Genomic DNA, 19,677 nt, shown 5'->3' with positions numbered 1-19,677 from the left:
CGGTCGGGCCTCAGTATTAAGTAGCATCTCTATTCTGCGGACAAACTGGTGCTCTGAGTTTCATCTGCTCATGATCTGTCAGACTAGACTTCCTTTGCACTCCAGAGCAGGCCAGGGTTTCCATAGCAGCACTTAACCCAGTGTGCCATGCAGGGAGGAGGATTGACAAGAGAGTGAAGCATGACTCACTTCAAGGTGTGTGTTGTTGTTCTCTCTCTCTCTAGATGCATGTGCTGGAATGATACTGTAAAGTCTATGCCTTGTGGATTACTTGCACTTGTGTGGTAAATTCACTGGAAATTGCACTTGTTTTAATGTAAATCACTTCAAAGGATTGCAGATGAGTCCCTGTTGAAATCTTCCTAAGTGACGCAAATGTTGAAGACCCTGTGGACAGTATTTTTTCAGTTGTGTAGAATAACATTCAATTTTGTATTGTCTTTATCACTTCATTGAGACTAATATAAACTTGGTTCTGTGAACCAAAGCTAGTATGTGGGAAAATATTTTAAAAGTGAAAGAATAAATGAGTAATTGCTGAACACATTTCAGTTGTGCCTTTAAGTTTTCATAGAGAATGCATGTTTCCATGTTGGGGAAAAAAAAAAAATATTGCATCCACATTTTTGTTCTTATAAAACATTCAGAAGTGTAAGTCTGTGAGTCTCACTACAATTAGTATACTAGAGTGATCCATAGTTTGTTTGACTTTAACCTCAATAAAAAAAATCCACATATTTCCAAATAAATTTGAATGTTTTTTTTTTAACTTTAGACTTGTGAGCAGAACTAAATCAATTGAAATGAGCTAAATGATGAGTCCAGTTTTGCCTGTAACAATTTTCCTGTAAATATGGAAAAAACCATCCCTAATATACCTTCACAAAAAGCGATAAGACCATCATATGGAGTGAATAATGTCAAACAGTTGAGTCAAATACTCACACTAGGGATTTTATTATTTGTAAATCGATCTTAACATTCTTTAAATGTCATCTTGGAATCTATGTGTGCTTGTATGGCTACAAAAAAAAAATGAAGGGCACAATTTTGTAATTTAAATCAGCATCTCAGAATTCTACCCCCCAAAATAGTCAGGTTCCTTAAAAAAAAACAAGAACAAAACATCTCCAAAGTATAAAACTTACTGTATTTACAACCATAATACATGAGTATAATTTCACACCATTTGCACTGTATGTTGCATCAAACATTTAACTTGACAAGTACATGTGAATGGTGGGTCTACTTTAAACTGCAACAGAGTGGATTTTATTTCACGGCCATGTAAGTCCTTGATCGTGTCTGTATTGATGATTCTTCAATACTGCAGTCATTGATCTTTCAGGTCACTTAGTAGAGAACAGTCAGTGCCTAGTTGACTGCAATACGGTTACAGTTGCTTCATGACCAAGTATTCCACATGATGGCACCACTTCTCTATCGCACTCTGTCTACCGTTCCTATACAAGGCACAGATGTCTCAGTGAAAGAGAATGTGCTTGTGCTTGGTGTTGGGAATCTGATCTCGGCTCTTCAGCCTCCTCACTGCTTCCCTCATATGCTTTGGCTGAAGCGGTGGTGTATCTCCCCACTTCTCACAAACATCCAATGCTGTAAGGACAAAGACCAACTGATTTAATACATGATACTGTAGGGAGAGGGAGGAAAATAAAAAGTCTGTTTATTCATATGTTTCAGTTTATTTGGTCTTAACACTCTGTTTTGTAAGTCTGCCACTTACCTTCCTCAACTATTTCCCCAGCAAAAACCTTAGAAATACCAGACATGGCAATCACAACATTCTGGGACACTGATGATCCTGTTATGGACTGGATCAGCTAGAAAATTGAAAAAAAAAAAAAAAAAAAAAAAAGGATATGAAGCTGATAAAATAGTTTGAGATTCAAAAACACTCTGTCAATGCTCATAAACTGCTTACCCTCTTAATAGCAGCCTTAGGGAAGGCAGAACGTCTGTACATTTCATATCGATTCAGCTGCTCTTCAGAGAAGGAGGACACCAAAACCCTTTAAAACACAGGAGGAACAGGGGATGATGGTGATGTTTAACAAGATGAGATTTTCTGAAATTGAACAATCCTCTGTTTGGTTAAAAATGTCAATCTTACTGCATCTTTTGTATTTCATCCTCATCGACCTTGTGGCGTTTTTCCTTTTTCTTCTCTGGTTCCACCTTCAGTCTTTTGGCAGCAGGTTGGCCTGAAGTTCCTTCTTCTTCATCTTCTCCAGGTGCTGGGTCCTTCACAGTGGAAGACAAAATTGTTCAGAAAAATAACGAGATGCCCATGGTGTACACAGATTGTGTGAACATCCACAAAACCTCAGTGGGTTAGGCGGGGGAGACAGATATTTAACACATTGCACTGCAGCTGCAATGCTTGGTTGATTAATTGATTGACAGAAAATTAATCACAAACTCTTTTAATAATTGACACATTATTTTGACTAATTTTTAAAGAAAAAATTCTCTGGTTCCAGCTTCATAAATGTAAATATTTTTTGATTTCTTTAGTCTGCTATGAAAGTAAACTGAATATCTTTGGGTTGTGGACTCTTGGTTGAGGCAAAACAAGACATTTTAGGTTGCATCTTGGGCTTTGGGAAACAGTGATCGACATTTGACACCATTTTCTGGCATTTTAAAGACCAAATAACAAATCGATTGATCGAGAAATTAATCGATTGATGAACCAATAATGAAAACAATCATTAGTTGCAGCCATAAATTGCGATACAACAACCTGCACACTAGAATCACAGCTACCTTTAACTTTATTAGCAATGTTTTGACCAATGTAAGGTTTTCCTGCTTGGTAAATGGACTAAAATTATTAATCAATGGTAAAAAAAATAGATGCCAATTAATTTTCTGTGGCTCTATCATTTCAGCTCTCAAGCAAGTGTGATTTTGCAGTAAATATAAGGAGAACGTAGGACTGATCCTTTAACTTGAGTTTCCTTTATAAGTTAGTTCATCAACTCACAGATTTAACCTCCTGTTTGGGCTGATCTTCAGAAGACGACTCTTTGGACTCGTCTGTAGGTTTTGCTGTTACAGGTACATCTTGAGTTTCCTCTGATGTCGGGTGCTCCTCATCAGCAGAGGTTATTCTCTCAGGTGTGTCCTCAGGTTTGATCCGTGCAGGGTCTGCCATTACCACTCAGTCCCAATCACACTGTCTGAAAGCTTCGGATTCTGCAAACATTAAACATATGTTGACGTTACCGTATCAGCTTTAGCTTCTAGCAATAGCTAAAACTATTTTTTACCATCTGTACACAGTATAGCGGTATTTACACGTTTTAAAAATATCCGAGTCCACGTTAAAGGTAACTTTTGGATGAAAATATGAATACAACATGCACCTACCTTCTCTGCAGCCAGACGTCAACAAAACAGCAACAATAGCCAAGCTAACGATCGTTTAGCAGTTAGCTAATTGGAAAAGTAGCTAGCACATGAGGCATTTGAATTGTTTCTTTTCATACATCAATAAACGCTGCGATTAAGTTACTTATTGTGAATTTAATTTAAGCAACTCGCTACCCTAAGAGCAAAGATAGCACCGAAATGCTAAAGGTTTCTCCTCTGATAGCATAAAACGCGAATTTCCGTTTCCTATTTTGTACGAACTTTATTAACACTGCTCGGTGGAAACACACAGCAATACCTACATAGTTATTGCTTTAATACACATTTGTATTAAATAAGGCGTTTATTGTGTATTTTCATGATAATTAGAAACAACTTTTTAACGCTTAAAGTAAGTGATCTAATGTAATTTCTAAGTCACAAGCCACAAACTGTCAAAACAGTCAGTTAAGTCAGTTTGTTTCAAACATTCTTGTTTTTACTGTTTGCTGTGACATGATAATATCTTGTTATGAATTCTTCTTGTTCACACCCACTGAGGAATTTTGATATTGTTTAGCTGGAAAAACAAACTAATTTCATATAAAAGCTCCCTAGTTATGCTGAAAAGTCTTAGCTAGTTGTTACATTTGGTACCTGTATAATTTTTTTAGAGTAATATCAAGTCACAAGTGTATGTTGATAATCAGCTATCAATGTAGTTGAATGACTGCCAACACTAAATAACACTTGGTTTATGTTATGTAATAAACTCTGGACACTAAATGTGGTAGCAGAGCAGATATGTAAAGGACCAGTGTGTAGGATTTAGTGGCATTTTCCTCCAAAAACACTAAAGGCCCTCTCTAGAGCCAGTGTTTGGTTTGTCTGCTCTGGGCTGCTATAGAAGCATAGTGGTGCAACATGGTGGGCTCCCTATGTAGATATAAAGGGCTCATTCTAAGGTCACGAAAACACAACAATTCTTATTTTCAAGTGATTATACGCTAATTGAATCATACTTATGAATATTATATTCTATTTATACCAATACATCCCCCTAAATCTTACACACTGGTCCTTTAAAACGCTGCAGGGGTATAATCTGCCTCTGTTCCTCAAGGCTGAAGACTTTTCTGTTTGCTTCTGCATGTTATCAAATCAAATTTTAGGCTTTTGATTAAACTGCACTGATTCACTGTAAGTTTTATTCTCCTGTTGTATCTTGTCTTATTCTATTTTTATCTTATTTTTATTTAAAATTCTCTTCTCTTAAATCTTAAATAACTCTTCTTAATTGTATTTAAATGTCTCTCTCTAATGTGTTTCTTTTACATTTTGTCTTGATGCCTTTTATTTTTTATATAAAGCACTTTGAATTTCCTTGTTGTTGAAATGTGTCATACAAATAAACTTGGCATGACTCTGTGTTTTAGGCACCATCTTGCTTATGCCCATCCACCCCTTGTCTCCAGCAGCCAGGGCGGGGGTGCTAGAGGTCGTGTGTATGTGTGTGTGTCTGAAGGGTTTCAGATTGGAGATGCAGAAAGAAAAAAGGCAGTTTTGAGGAAGTGACGGACGGCGTTCAGGGGACTGGTCAGAGGAAGTTTGCTCGGTGCTGGTGCGGTGCTGCTGAACGAAACTTTTCCCCCTTTTAGCACCGGTGACACCGTGGATCGGGACGGACGGATCCAGCGGCTGGGGGAGCATTTGTTTCCTTTCTTCCCTAGCAGTTCTGAGGAATAACTTGGAGATTGGGAGAGAAAAAGGGGAGATCGTAGAGGAATTTCACTCCCGCAACCAACCCACCCCCCTTCCCCCTTACCCCCCTTTCCTTCTCTTCCCCGCGTCTCCTCCGATTTTCTCCGGGATCCGCGATGGGGAAGGAGCAGGAGCTTCTCGAAGCGGCTCGCACGGGAAACCTGGCCGCAGTGGAGAAGCTTTTATCCGGGAAGCGACAGTCCGCTGGCGCCGGCAGCGGATCGTCTGGGACCGGGGGAAGCGGCAACAGCGGCGGCCACGCCGCCTCCTCTCATCCGCTCTCCAGTCTGCTCAGGTAGGCTCTTGGAAAGGGAAGAGGAGGCGGATAGGACTGAATGGGAGGCAAACCCGGGCCAGCCAGCAGAGTGGTCCCTGTCAAATATTGTCTGATCATTTATTGTTATAGTTTATAGTATAGTGTTTTAAATATTCTTGGCTAGTTACACAGAGTAATGCTTTTTTTTACACTGCCAAACAAACACAGCCGCGTAGGAGCAGTGGCACGCTTCTTTGTTAGCTCCCAGCTCTGTGTCCCTGCCAGCTGTATACACTGTAATGTGCATAAACGGCCTGGTTAGGTGTATTATGCAACTAAGCTACTGAAATCTGCAACAAGATGGTCTTTTTAAAAACTGGTACAGATGCATTATTAATTGCTTACATAAAGTCTAGACCTGAACACTCAGTGGTGAAGGAGGAGCAGAAAGCCAGTTGTCAGAGCCAGACTCTCATTTTCAAGTAGTATCATTGTATTGTGTTTAGACATCTTTTTTTTTTTTGGTTTTCATTAGTATCCGTGGTCACAGGGGGAAGTTCCCCTGTGAGGTACACATTTGATGTGGTTTTTCACATCCATAGAAGATCTACCATATGAGAACGGTGAGGTTTACCTGCTCTGTTGTGGTTTTTGTCAAGGCACAGAACGATTTTTCCTCACTGGTGAAATGTTCTCATTCGTCCCCCCTGTTTTGTTTATGAGGTCTGATTTAGAGATAAGAAAGAAAACAATCGATATAGCCTACAGTACCTGTCATCCATGCACACATGCAATCTGTAGACAGTCTGCCTGGAGATTCTCAGATTAAAATGCCTGATTTGGAGTGCTGGCGTACAGAAGAAGAGATATTTTCCTTAAATAGAAGATATTGGTAAAGCCTTTGGTAATGTGCCTGAATCCCTAGTCCTGTTTTTAATAATGTAAAATTGCATCAAATTCCTCCCTGTATCATGAAAAGACAGCTGGGTTGCACCAAGTTTGGATGTACCGTCCCTCTAACTTTTTGCAGATGAGGGCTGCAGGGTGATATTAAATAACAGGGTGAAATATAATAGATCTGATAAGTTTTGAGTTTCATTTTGTCATGCAGATATTATCTGAATTATAGGCTTACCGCCACAGCATTGTTGAATTATCCTGGGGTGAAACATATTGTTCTGGATCCTTTATAATGCAGTTTCATAATGTTACCATAGCTGAGAGAGCCATTGTGCTATAAATGCAATATTATGACCTTCCAAGAAAGAGGAGACCAGCCTTGTTGTTCAGGAAGAGCGTACTCCTTAAGGCTACATAGGCTTCTATATGACTGCCTATAGATAAAGATGAACTTCGAGATAAAACTTCTGGCCAGCTGTCGTGCTGCATGTCAAAAGCCTCGCTTCCCTGCACCATTATTTTAATGCCGAGCACATGCAGGTGAACTTGTATCAATAAGAACATAATATTGCTCCTCTGGGAGTCCAGTGCCAACCACCTTCATCTGAGGGAGAAGTGTTCCAGCGAATCTGGAGGTGATGCATCACTGTGTTACTTAGTCCAGACTGCACAGTGTACTCAAGGTAATTACATTAAACCCTTCTAATCGGAAATCCAATTCAGAGATGTCATGTAGTCAAGGCTGACTCCGTCTCTCCCTCCTCACAAATCTGTGAGCAAACTGAAGAGCCCATTGTGTGTCATGTACTCTGACTTAAGCAATCGATGCTTGGCAAGGGTAGCTCTGGGAAATTATTGGCTAGACTTTGTCGGAAATGTCAAGACATAAAAAGCCTGTTGCGTGTGGACACCTGAGCTTATGTGACAGGCTCTTAGAATATAACAAGTCACACGGTTATTGACCGGGGTTAAGCTCGGGGAATTGTCGCAATTGTGTGTGACATTTGATTTAGTTTGCATAACTGAAATGTCAATATGTTTAAGGTGAATTACTACAGTGGTACTGGCTGTGGGTTGGTGTGATTTGTTTTGTTTTTTTTCCTCCCCTTAACCTGCATTGCTCAGGTGACTTATTCATCATCCATTGTTAGAAAGTGTAGGCCTGTAATCCTGTCAGATGAGGTTTGATCTTTAGCAAATTGATTGGCTCTAATGTCAGAAAGAGTAGAAAGGGTTGCACGTTTATTTTAACTCTTGCTGTACTCTAGTTTATTATAAGGACATTAACATCCACATTGGTTTGTAGCCTAAATAGTCATTTAATTAGATTTGTTTAGTCTGCTGCTGTTCTACCACGGTGAAAGGCTTTATGGACAGGATATAGTAAATAATAACTACCTGTTTGTTATATTGACTAAATATGTATCGGCTGTGTAGATGAATTATCTAACCTAATTGGCGTCATTATTATTCTCTGAAGGTGTGTTGTGTGTGTTTTCCAGTAGATTTTTGGCGTTCCTGCCCTGGAATGGGGCGCATGTCAAGACCTGCAGTGTTTTTGTAACCAGGCAGTTGTACAGCTCTGCTCTGCGGAATGTCTGCTTTCCCAGGAGGCTGCATCCCAGTGGTTGCCATGGGATAGACACTGACCCCGGCATGTTTAACACAGCCGCCGCCCCAAACATTTGTTCCGTGGTGCTCCATTAACACCAAAATGAGCTGGGCAGGGCTTTCCCCCAAGTAGTAAGGTCACGGTGTAACCTTTGTTGCACCACCGTGCAGTGGTGGTTGGAGTTTGACTGATGAAGAAATACACTTGTGATGAGTTGATTCTTGAATTATTTAGTCCATGTCGTGGCATAGTTCTGCTGTGTTTTCCCTCTATGCCATAGTTTTTTTGCTTGGGCCCCATGACCTGTTTTGATCCCAGAGATCTACAGGAAGAGCTCTTCACTAGCACTTCCTGGCCCAGGTTGTCCAAACACAGGCAGCTGCTGTGGTTAGACCAGAGGTAAGACAAGTCCCTGGCAGGGAAAGTGCCTGCCCACTGAGGGGAAATTAACAGAGGAATGCATGGAGTGCTGGACAGACGCTCTGAGAGCTTAGCCAGATGAGGGCTCGTCTCCCAGCTTCACAGCCATGTCCTTTGTCCCACTGACAAAGCGTAGAATGACGGCTTTTCATATTCATATAAGTCCCTAAGGACCATTCGGGGGCTTTTCTATACTTTTTAGTCACACAAAGAAAATTGAGCTGTAATTTGGATAGAACCGGACCACCTATTTAGAGCATCATTTAGGCTGCTTCCCTGTTGCTGTGGGCTAACGCAAGTGTGTCTTTTGCTGATAAACATAAGCTTAAGATAATCACAAAGGCCTCTTGAAATATATTTACTCATGTTTTTCCTTTCCGTTAATACTAGCGAGGAAAGCTTTTCTATCACTGTGATGACTCGGTTAGCATTTTAAGAGGGCTGGGCACTACTCCAGATCATTCCATCTCATTACATCCACAATTTCTGGCTCATTCCAAGCAGACCCATGCTGTCAGACTGGTGTCAGCAGAGAAAATATCTGCAGCATAAGAAGTAGCACATACTGTCCTTTTTTAAAAACAGACTTTCCCCCTTACCTTCTCTGTTAGTAGGATCTGTGTGCATGCAGAATTCACTGAGTGTGAAGGTGCACTGTAGGGCTTTTTGTGGTGTTTTCTGCAGATGACAGGATCTCAGCGGGAACCTGACAGCCTCGGCGCTCAGCCGTGTGTCATAGTAGCTATCAAAGTTCACGCAAACTTTCTCACTGCCCGCTGTTTGTGCAGGCGGACGGCGTTAACAAGGCGGTTTCTATTGCTTTGACAGTACTGGAATGCATCATTCACTCTGAGGTGAACTGAGAGCTGGGCAAACAGCAGGACTAGCAGTCACATTTCATCAATTGCTGACCTCTGAACTGAAAGAAACTGTAGCTGGTTCAACCCAGGAGGGAGCAGTGGTAGCTGGGAAATCTAACACCACCATGTTAGCATTCCAGGAGCATCTGAGTTTGGAATGCTCTGCGCGTTATGTTTACGGCCCATGTTTGTGTAGTCTAAGAAAGCAGGCAGGAAGGCGCTCTGTAGCGGTGATGCATTCCACATACGTGTATGTTGAGGGAGCAGAAACTGACAAATAATATAACGTCTTTTCTATGCAGTGTGCAGCCATCTTTACTAAAACCAAATGGTGGTAGGCTAAAAATAGCTTTCATCCAACTGGGTCAGGGGTTTCTTGATTAGTTTGCAGAAGAAAAGGCTGCCTTGGAGTTTTGTAAGGATGCCAAGCAACAATAGTGACAACAATGATTTTAATAGCACTTTTCACAACATTACAAATTGCTCGATAATTAGTTGTCATGTTTCTAGAAAACACACTGTAATTTATTCTTTTCAGCTTTATGTGCTTCCTGTATTAGAAGAAAACGTTTCTTATATATAAGAAGGGCCGGAACAGACAGACACATTCACTGGATCCTATATGTGCTTGTTTATGTGAACTCTCTTTCAACTCACTCTCTGAAAACCTTACAATAACAAACGGACAAATGGAAATGATAAGGCTGCTGAGGTTGTGGTGTATCTCTGTGTGTGGTCTCTGTTTTTTTGAACCCACTTATTGGAAGAGGTACAACAACAATGACCAGAGATGTCAGGCCCACCCTCTCGACCCGCGCAGGCCTACATGTGTTTAGCTGGCTGTTAGCAGCCCAGACATTTTCGTCCATCTGGCCTTCTGGCTGGCGTCCTCCTCTCTCTCTCTCTCTCTCTCTCTCACTCTGCTGGTCTCAGCAGTCTTCTTGCCCACCTGCTGGGCCCACACCAACCTCCACTCCACCTCCAGACTTCAAACATGTTGTACTTGGAGACAGAGTAATGGCACTGTGTTCACACAATGTGTTCTCACTGTGTTCACACAGGAAACAAATTAGCGTAGATATTTTTAAAACGGGTAAATACTCTTTTGCTTTGCTAAATCTGCAAAAAAGAAACATAAGAAGTATTCTGGACTGCACTAGCCTTATCTTGACTAAGCAGACTGGTAACGACTGACTGTGAAACACACTTATTTTTATACTCATGCAGTATATCATGAATAAGGTGTTACATAGAAAAGTTTTAGGGTCACAAAAACTTAGTAACAACCATAAAAATTGCTGTACCTAAGCTAAAGAATTACTTTGTGGATGAATTTTGTGAGCTAACGGAGCAGCATTTAACAGAATCTTCAACAAATGCAAACTAGATCAGACAGAAATTGGCTGTTATACCCAGAAATAGGTTGTCAGCACAACTGAAAATAACTGCACATCCATCCGGCAAGGTTTTAGTCATAAGTGAACATCAACTTGCTCTTTCAAGCAAAACAGCTCAGCGGATGGTGGTTTGAATAGTGAGGTCGGTGTAGTTGTGCAGTTGTGTGGGAAATGCCAGCTTGTTGGGAGACGGGCTGTGATTGAATGTGTTTCCCTTCTTTTCTCTCCCCATCTGATTCTCCCCCATTTTCTTTTCTTCTATATTCATCCCACCTTTTCAGCCTGCCACCGCTGTTTTTCATGCCCATCATTTTGATTCTGCTGGAGCCCACTGGACTGCTGTGATCATAGTCTGGACATATGCAGTTTATTCACACCTCCTGCTGCAACACAGTAGCTCTGTGAAATGCTCGCTATGGTGTGTTTATGAGCCATGAAGACTCAATCAGGCTTTGTTAAGGCTTTGCACTACGACTGAATTGGCAAATGAGCTACCGTATCTCTGGCTTTATTTCAGCACCGTTCCACTTTAACTTGAGCTGTTTACTGTAGCACTAAAAAGACATTCATTTGTTTTAGTAGCCTTGTCAGCAGTTTTATTGTCCAACACTTCTTCTTCTTCTTAAGATTTTCTGAAATGGTTTAGGCTGCCAATGTCAAGGGATGATAAATTGTAACAACTGCTTGCCTTCAAAATTCAGCTATAACTTTTCTTTAGCTGCAAGGCTGTATGGATGACGATGTCGGTCTGTCGCTCCACCACTTTGGTCCAGACTGAAATATCTCAACAAATATTGGATGGATTGCCATGAATAGTTGTAGAACCATTCATGGTCCTCAGAGGATGATTCGTAATGATTTCAGTGATCCCTTGACATTTCCTGTAGTGTCACCATGAGGTTGACATTTATGTTTCAGAGTGAAATGCCTCGATACGTATCTGATGGAATGTTATAAAATTTGTCCCCCTCAGGATAAATAGTAATAATTTTGGTGATCCTGTCTTTTAATCCAGCACCATCATCAGATCAAACAATTCATTTGTCCAATGCTTTGATTTATGACCATATACCTGCAAAACTAATGACATTTTCACCGGCCTCAGCTGTGTTTGTGTTTATTGCTAATTAGCAGATGTTAGCATGCTATCATGCTAAACTAAAATGGTAAAGAACATGGTAAAATTATACCTGCTAAACATGGAGCATGCTAGTATTATCATTGTGAGCATGTTAGCATGCTGACAATAGCATTTAGCTCAAAGCATAGCTGTGCCTCTCAGTGGTTGTAGACTCTTTCTTGTAGCTACATGTAATATTTGTGCCACTGCAATATGGGCTCAACAGGATTTCCACAAAATCTAAGCTTAACCATAAATGGTCATAATCATAAACCATTTGATTATGAAATTACCTTCTGACGTAGTTTTAAGACGTCTTAGTCATAGAATTATTACAGCTGTGTCATAGTTGTGTCATAGATTTAAATTTTGTGGTCTGATTTGTTTCCCTATTGCTACCTTATTTATAAGACTGCTTCAGAACAATAGAGGCTTTATCCTTTAATCTTCCATGATAAGTACGTATGACTTCATTAGAGTAATAGTTTCTCTTTGGTCCTTACATGGTCACTTGTCAGAGATTTTATTTAGCTCATCAAGTCAAGTAGTGTTGTCCTCAGTGAGCCTGGAGGACTCTGGCAGGTACTTCAGTCTCTCTGATGATGCTCAGGTTGGCTGTTGGGCAGCGGGGCATCTGGTTTCAGCACCCGCCAGGAGTGTGCATAATTAAGCCCAATTTCCCTGACGGTGGCTGACATGCGCCAGTCACTGCTGGGCTCAGTGCCCTGGGCCAGACTAATCCCTGGCAGTATGATCACACCGCTAATAGGCTGGAGGACAAATCTGTTTATTTGACACTGGGTTCACAACTCACCTGGGTTCTTATTTGCTTTAACTCTCTATTGAATTTTGCCTGGCTCGTACTCCAGGGCTCCATAAGTAAACATTTAATTATATATCATGACCTTTGGTTCCATTGCAATTATTCTTGGTTATTGACATATATGTGCAGTTTACTTTGAATACCTTCTGTTTTTTTTTTTTAAAAAAAAACTGGTTTATGTATGATACTAATAGATCACTAAAGATATTTGCTCTGAAAAGCAATGGAACTAGTAATTCAGGTTAGTCCTGGTCATCATATCTAGCAAAGTAACTCATAAGCATTTTAATCATCATTGTATCTGATGCATCCCTGCTTAGCAGTCTGACAGAGATGAGTGAATATGGATCAAATTATCCATACAAACTTGATTTAATCTGACATTCAAACACATCAGCTAACTTGATTTTAGTTTAGCTTAGTCTTCTGTCCGTGCGTTTTAAAAGCTGAGCCCCATTTGGACTTCAGAAAAACAGCAGGGATTCATGTTTAAGCCTACATATTTTAAAATGCCTTCAGTATGTGTGACTAACATCAGTAGACTAATGGAGAGATACATAAAAGAGAGAAAATGTTATTATCCTTCCTCCTCTCGTTCTGGCCAGGCTTTGTACAACACAGAATTACAGCCCCCCAGAATCTCTTTCAAACTTCAGCTTCATCCTGCTGATATTCCCTCAGGGAAATTAAGGATTAGCTCAGCCTTTCAAACAGGAATTCCTCAGTTAGTTCCCATGAATGTGCCCCCTCCCAATCCAAATCAACTCTGTTTTGCCCATTGCCCTGCTATGGGCCTAAGCCCCGTCCCTCAGTTAGGTTAGTTGTGAGCCGTAGTAAGAGGATGAAGTGGATTGTCGAGCGCTACTCTGATTCGTGCCCTTGAGTGCCGCACTGGCAAAATGCTCAGAGGACGTGACACTGGGACTGTTACCACAGGCAGCCTCTGCTTATAGCAAATGTAAACACAACGACAGTGGAAAAATGTAATGAGCAGACATCTTCATTCCCTCTACAAGAAGAAGATTATAAGATTAATTAACACCCATGTCCCTGGTTAGAGCTGTAATGTTATGGAAATTGAAACCAGAGAGTGACATAATTTTGTGGTTTGCAATGCATGACGCTCCGGTTTTCTTTTGTCATGTGGCTGACGTGACACAATTTTTGTGTTTCTGGGTGGCATATTTAGAACTTCTGGCAATGACACATCAGAGTCATGACCACTGAGGAGGACCAGAGGACCAGTGTGCAAAAGCATCATCAATTTTAGCCTCTTATGTAGGTTTTTAAAATCGGTGACTGTGACTGAAAAAGAAGCCTTGCGAAATGGGTTTTTTTTCTCACATAGCTTTTTTTTTTTTATTAAGTTGAGTATTATAACATAGTATATATGTTATGTTTCCCAGATTTATTGAAATTTTTAGTCTAGACCCTACTTAGATGTACACGTAATACAAGATAGCCTATTGTATTACAAAAAGCACAAGAAAAATGTCCAAATGTTCACTTACATGACAATACAATCAAATCAAAGTCATGTTGATTATGTGCCCAATCCCATGGCACACCTTCTTCTCACACCTCTCTGCTTATCATTACTGACCAATGCCTGATTTTATTATATTCTCCAGTCGTATTCGCTGCTCTGTTCGTGTTTATGTTAATTTGTTTATGGGGTTTTGCTGTAAGCTGTTACATAACTCTTTTTTTTTTTTATCTAGGACAGCAACTAGAGGACTGTTTCTGTCTCCATTTTCCCTTTTGATATGTTCAGCGGCCACGCACAAGGCGGTGTTGGCTCTTTGCTGCAAATGTTGTTACTGGTTCTGGAGGAATGGGGAGGAAGTAGATTTGTGATGCCTTAAGAGCTGGCATAATCGCAGCTTGCACATTTTTCCCCTTGCTAACAGAAATTTATCAATCCCCAGAATTTCCTCCCGCCACATTTTCCCACTCTAGTATTTCCTCTTTGCACGCCCTGCTTTTTTTGATGTGTCTTAATGGCTGCCTGACTTGGTAAGATGATTCCCAGAAGGTCCGCTGTAAGAAATAAACAGCTTAGGCTATGACTAGTAGAGTGGTGCATCTCTGTGTGTCTGTGCTCTGTCAGGCCCATTGTTCTGCAAGCCATAGAGCCCTCCAAGACACTTATTTAATGAGACGGCTCTGACTGTGTAATTGCAGACTGCTTTGAGAACTATTATGGGAGATGTATTTTAAGGGGGCAAAAACAGCCATTACTGTGACAAAAACGAGCAGAGTGTGTGTGAAACAAAGTCACACAGCACAACCGAAGCTGATATGAGCGGCCTGAGCATCCTGCTGCCACGCCATCTACGCTCACCACACTAGTTACATCATGGATCACTTCATATTGTGTTTGTTAGTGTGTTCATGTATAAATTGAGTTGTTTTTTTTTTTCTGTGCTGAAGATTTGCAGTTAGCCTGTTCTTTTTCTCTAAAGGCTTCATTCATAGAAGTTACTTGCTTGCATGAAAATCCAGTCATCCAGTCATAATTTATGAAGTTATCCAACTGTCAAATCAGTAGTTTGCATTGGGTTTTAGGCTGTTTTCTATAATATATCACAAGCTAAGTGAGTGGTAAATTTTTTAAAATTTTCTCCTCCATTCATGATTGATTCTCTGTGAGGCCCAAAGGTTTTGCTCCCATTCTCTTTCTGTATGGCAAATGACTGGTCTCAGATATTTGGTTCACTAGTGCTGGGATTTCCTTGTCACATGATTTATTTAGGATGTGCTAAGGTCTTTCAGAGTGCTTTTCAGCCCACTCCTGGCACTCCATCTCACCAGACATCCTTTAGCTTCTTAAATTACTCCCTCCATTTCTCTTTACTTGCCCCCCTCCCCTCCCCTCCCCTCCCCTCTCCCTCCCCTATCGCTGTTCTCTCTCCTCCTCACCACAGCACTCTTTGCAAATTAAAAGAAACAAACCAATCTGAGCTGACAGCCCGGTTCAGCTCAAGTGAATGAAAGTGCTAGGCTAATGCCGGCCTAGCTTACACTTCACCCCCATCGGTGCTTTTTTGGCTCACTCTTAATGCTTTGTTTGTGGTTGCATACATTGCCTAACAAAAGCCTATTCTACTTCAGGACTTGGCTGAGATAAAATCAGGCTTAAGTTGCATGGAGTAATTGCAAAATAGATGTAATTAGCTCATCTCAGCTGCAGCTCCGTGGTGATAGCGTTTGTTCTCCTTCCTGGTTTTCTGGTTCGATGCTGCTGCTGCTGCTTGCATGTGTTTCCTCTAGAGACAGAGAGAGTGCGTGAAGGTGCACCCCCCCCCCCCCCTCCCCACCTGTGTGTGGGACGGGTGTAGCTGTGGCTGGCTGGGACCTGAGATAGCAATCAGAACAGAATCTGTCACACCCACAGTTCAGAGACTTTACAGAAGGATAGGCAGTGTTTGTTTGGTGTATATATGTATGTGTATTGCCTGTGTTATGGAAGCCTAACAATCTTTTCTTCTCCCAACAGTATCTGGAGAGGCCCCAATGTGAATTGTGTGGACAGCACTGGATACACCCCCCTCCACCACGCCGCCCTGAACGGACACAGGTAGATCAGTGATAAACAACTCTGTGAATTGTAGTGTTTTAGCCTGTTTCAGTTCCTCTGTTTATGCTCTTCGTTAAATGAGGTCTGCCCTCACAGTGAATTGTCCCACTGGGAAGATTAAGCTATTGATTAGCCATTTGCTAAGGGGGTGTGTATTTATTAGTGTGGTTTATTTTCTGACCTGCAGCGAGGTGGTGGAGGCGCTGCTACGAAACGAGGCCTTGACCAACATCGCCGACAACAAGGGCTGCTACCCTCTCCATCTGGCTGCATGGAAGGGAGATGAACATATCGTCAAACTGCTCATTCACCAAGGACCTTCACACCCTAAACTCAACGAGCAGGTCTGGAACCGCATTTACTTTTCTATGTGTTATAAGGTTTCAGTTTTGAATTTTCAAGCACATTTTCAATGCTGATAATGTCTTAAGACAAGACAGTAGTGGAATGATTTTGCTCTTCCATCAGTTTCTTAACCCACTTTTAAGGTAGTGAAAACTGCACACATTTAAATCCCAGAAAACTTTGCTTTTCAGCACAATTCAAGCGGTTTCATTATTGCAGTTCTGATAGATTAGTCAGCAGGTCACCCGTTCGGTCAGGAGGTTGACCTTTAGCAACAAAATGTCACACGGAGATATTTTTTCTAGATCAGCATGGCATGTGCAATTTTTGCTCTATATTTTAACTAAATGAATGTCAAAGAAGAATGTGACCTGAGTGCATTAACTTCAGTTGCATCATGAGTCTGACTTTTACTGTGTTACTGATACTTTGGTACGTGACGTGCTTGGACGCCATGCTAGTTTGAGAAGTGCTTGTTCGCCCTAACCATTTTAACCGTTTAACTCTTTACGTTTCATGTTTGGTTTAGTTGCTTTACCGCACAGACAACCTCGAGACCGGCACCATTACCTGGCCTGCCCTGTTTGGGATGAGGAGAAATGACCCATTATGAGCTTTATAAATGTTGTCAGTACCGTGAAATGTATCCAACAGCGAACCAGCTTTTGGATATAAATTCTGAAACCAGCTAGATTTATAAATATCTTTGTCATTATGTGTCATTTCTCTGTTCATGACATCTGATTGTTCATTAACTCAACTTTGATTTTTTTTTTTCTCCTTTTTATTTAGTTTGACTCATTTGTGATCATCATTCATTCATTCATTGCTTGTCTGAACCAAAACCATCGGCTTATCTTCTCTTCCTCCCTCCCAGAGCTCTGTAGACCATAAAGAGTTCAAACGCTGTGGGCCCTTTGACCCCTATATTAATTCCAAGGTGTGTACACGGTGCTGCCGAAACAACATTTCCTTTTTAAGTGCTTCTCTTCTGCTTTACTGCTGTGTTGGCTTGCTGTGCTTGAGTTTGGTTTGTTACTGCTGCTTGCGGGGGCTACTCTGCTGCAGAGATATGGGGGTGCTTTTAATTTCACTTACTATCGGTGGATCTCTGTCCTCTGGCTTTCCACTCATGTTCGCTCGCCATCCTGAATTTTATTGAGATGTTATGTAAAACGTAAGTTACGCTGCATTGCAACATGCCTGCTACCAAAGGTTTTCTTGAAACTCTTTGCTACATGTTACAATACTGTCGTACCAGCTTTTTGATTAGGGTCAGGAATAAATTGGGCTTTGGATTAAAATGTTCTAGAAAGTCAAGTAAATGCCTGCCCCTCATGGGCCACTGTATCTGATTTGTGTTAATGTTGCTCTTCAGGATGAGAAAATTGAGCCAATTTGATTTGAAAACTTGTATAATATGTAGCCTGAAGCAGAACAGTTGTTGGCACCAAACATCCAGCAGCAGGAGAAATATTGTCCAACACAAACCACACTATCAATTAATATACAACCACCATTACGCTATTAAATTATTAGGTTGAAAGATGGAGTATCTCACAGGAAGTCTTTTGTAAAACCTGCCTCCAGCATACAGCACTGTTGGCTGCTGTATACTGTTGACTGTTTACTGCTACAAACTGAGTGCCTGGTAGATGAATTGTTTAGTGCTGCAACTAATTATTATTTTCATTATTGATGAGTGAATTATTTTTCCGATTACTATATCAATCAAAGCAAATGGTGAACACAAGCTAGCTCAATCCAGTCTGACCTATAAAACACAAACAATTCAATTATAATAAAATATGAACATAAAATATAATAATATACATATGAGAAGTGCAACTTATTATTTGTTAGACTCTAACCAGCTAAATGTACTTTTTTTGCCACTCTACTAGATGGATTGCCATGTAATTTGCAACAGACATTTATGTTCCCTTAAGGATAAAATGTAATAACTTTGGTGATCCTCTGACTTTTCCCCCATACTTAGTTCTGTCATCAGGTCAGTGTTTTAATTGGTCTAACACTTCGATTTATGATTTACCTTGTGAGGCAGCTGGATTCGCGAGATTACGACATCACTCGAGAATCCATTTGTCAGGCTTCAAATCTTGCAAATCCAGCTGCCGAACAATGGAGGACAGTGACAGAGATGGTTCGTCCAATCACATGCCAAGTATTTTTTGAAAGTTCTTGCCCTTTTCCAAACAGTTTCCAGGTGCAACTTCTCAGATGGATCTGTGTAACAAACCATCTGGAGGGTCAGGTTACCTGCAAAACAATGACATTCCCATCCACCTCAGCTGCACTTTGTATTTAGTGCTAATAAGCAAACGTTAGCATGCTAACACGCTAAAGTAAAATGATCTACTAAACATTAGTATGTATGGTGTATTAGCATGTTGACGGTTGCAATTAGCTCTAAGTACCACAGCCTCACAGAGCTGCTAGCATTACTATTGACTCTTAGTCTTGTTAAATAATTAGTGAAATTACTTTACAATTTTCTGCTGATTGAGTCATTTATTAACCGACTGCTCATTTCAGCACTACTCTATTCCTTCACAGATCAATAAAATAACCCCTTAAAGATTAAACAAAATAAAAATGAAACTAAGATGCTTCTAAGAAGAATCAGATTGAGAGGACAAAAATATGTTAAAAATTTTCAAGTCTGTCCTAAAACAACAGTCAGGTTCCCAAATGAACATTGACACATGTTCTTGTTGTAATCATTCCTCCTGTTCATACTGGCCATTAAGAGATCCTCTCATGATGTACTTACAGTGTAAGTGATGGAGGATAAAATCCACAGCTCTCTTTATATGCAAAAATGTATTTAAACATTTACTTGAAGCCAGTATTAGGCTCCAGCCATCCGAATCAGTCAATATCTTTCAAAGTTAGTCTTTTTAGTGCCAAATTCCCTCTTTTTGTTATGATACTTCCACTGCAGCTGAACAGGAGACACAAAGAGGGATTTTTTTTTACTAAAAAGACTGTAACTGTGGAGGATATCCACTTCATTTGACTAACTCAGTCGGCTGAAGCCTCATAAACTTTTAAACACTTTTTTGCTCAAAACAAGGACTGTGGATTTTGTTCCTCATCATTTATATTGTAGGTGCTTTTTGACTTGGTCTCCTAATGGTCAGTACGAACAGGAGGAAACCTGTTTCAGTGTTCCTGTGGGTGCCTGACTATTGTTTTAAAGACGGA

At 40.6% G+C, this 19,677-nt stretch overlaps 2 protein-coding genes across 11 annotated transcripts in view; one reads left to right on the top strand and one right to left on the bottom strand.

Annotated features, from left to right (window-relative positions):
• Positions 1-1,129: 1,129 nt before the first annotated feature.
• Positions 1,130-5,220, bottom strand: taf11 (TAF11 RNA polymerase II, TATA box binding protein (TBP)-associated factor). Of its 4 annotated transcripts, none has more exons than XM_044351045.1 (6): positions 5,201-5,220; positions 3,008-3,219; positions 2,132-2,262; positions 1,943-2,030; positions 1,745-1,841; positions 1,130-1,614 (listed from the first exon to the last, which is right to left on the bottom strand). In XM_044351045.1, the coding sequence occupies exons 2-6, from the start codon at positions 3,176-3,178 to the stop codon at positions 1,484-1,486; spliced, it is 618 nt and encodes a 205-aa protein (XP_044206980.1). In that variant the 5' UTR covers positions 3,179-3,219; positions 5,201-5,220; the 3' UTR covers positions 1,130-1,483. The 4 variants fall into 4 exon arrangements, with proteins under 4 accessions (XP_044206980.1, XP_044206979.1, XP_044206978.1 ...); XM_044351044.1 differs by lacking the exon at positions 5,201-5,220 and adding an exon at positions 3,616-3,703 and having other exon boundaries at positions 3,008-3,222; XM_044351043.1 differs by lacking the exon at positions 5,201-5,220 and adding an exon at positions 3,394-3,622.
• LOC122982052 (ankyrin repeat and SAM domain-containing protein 1A-like) overlaps positions 5,201-19,677 on the top strand; it is a 64,048-nt gene continuing 49,571 nt past the window's right edge. For 6 of the 7 annotated variants that reach the window (XM_044351030.1, XM_044351028.1, XM_044351029.1 and 3 more), the window contains exons 1-4: positions 5,201-5,431; positions 16,024-16,104; positions 16,292-16,448; positions 17,327-17,389. In XM_044351030.1, the coding sequence (XP_044206965.1) occupies positions 5,253-5,431; positions 16,024-16,104; positions 16,292-16,448; positions 17,327-17,389 (480 nt within the window). In that variant the 5' untranslated portion in view covers positions 5,201-5,252. The remainder of the gene's footprint in view (positions 5,432-16,023; positions 16,105-16,291; positions 16,449-17,326; positions 17,390-19,677) is intronic. The other variant, XM_044351031.1, reaches the window with a different exon arrangement.

This window comes from Thunnus albacares, chromosome 5 (genome assembly GCF_914725855.1).
Source record: "Thunnus albacares chromosome 5, fThuAlb1.1, whole genome shotgun sequence".
In the NCBI taxonomy this organism is placed as follows: domain Eukaryota; kingdom Metazoa; phylum Chordata; class Actinopteri; order Scombriformes; family Scombridae; genus Thunnus; species Thunnus albacares.
Note: the sequence above shows the minus strand (reverse complement) of the source record. Positions and strands in the feature narration are given on the sequence as shown.

Coding starts and splice junctions, on each gene's coding strand:
- taf11 (XM_044351045.1), bottom strand. CDS start 3,178: ATGGCAGACCCTGCACGGATCAAACCTGAGGACACACCTGAGAGAATA. Junction 2,031..2,131: donor GATGAAATACAAAAGATGCA/GTAAGATTGACA, acceptor TGTGTTTTAAAG/GGTTTTGGTGTCCTCCTTCT. Junction 1,842..1,942: donor CTAAGGCTGCTATTAAGAGG/GTAAGCAGTTTA, acceptor TCAATTTTCTAG/CTGATCCAGTCCATAACAGG.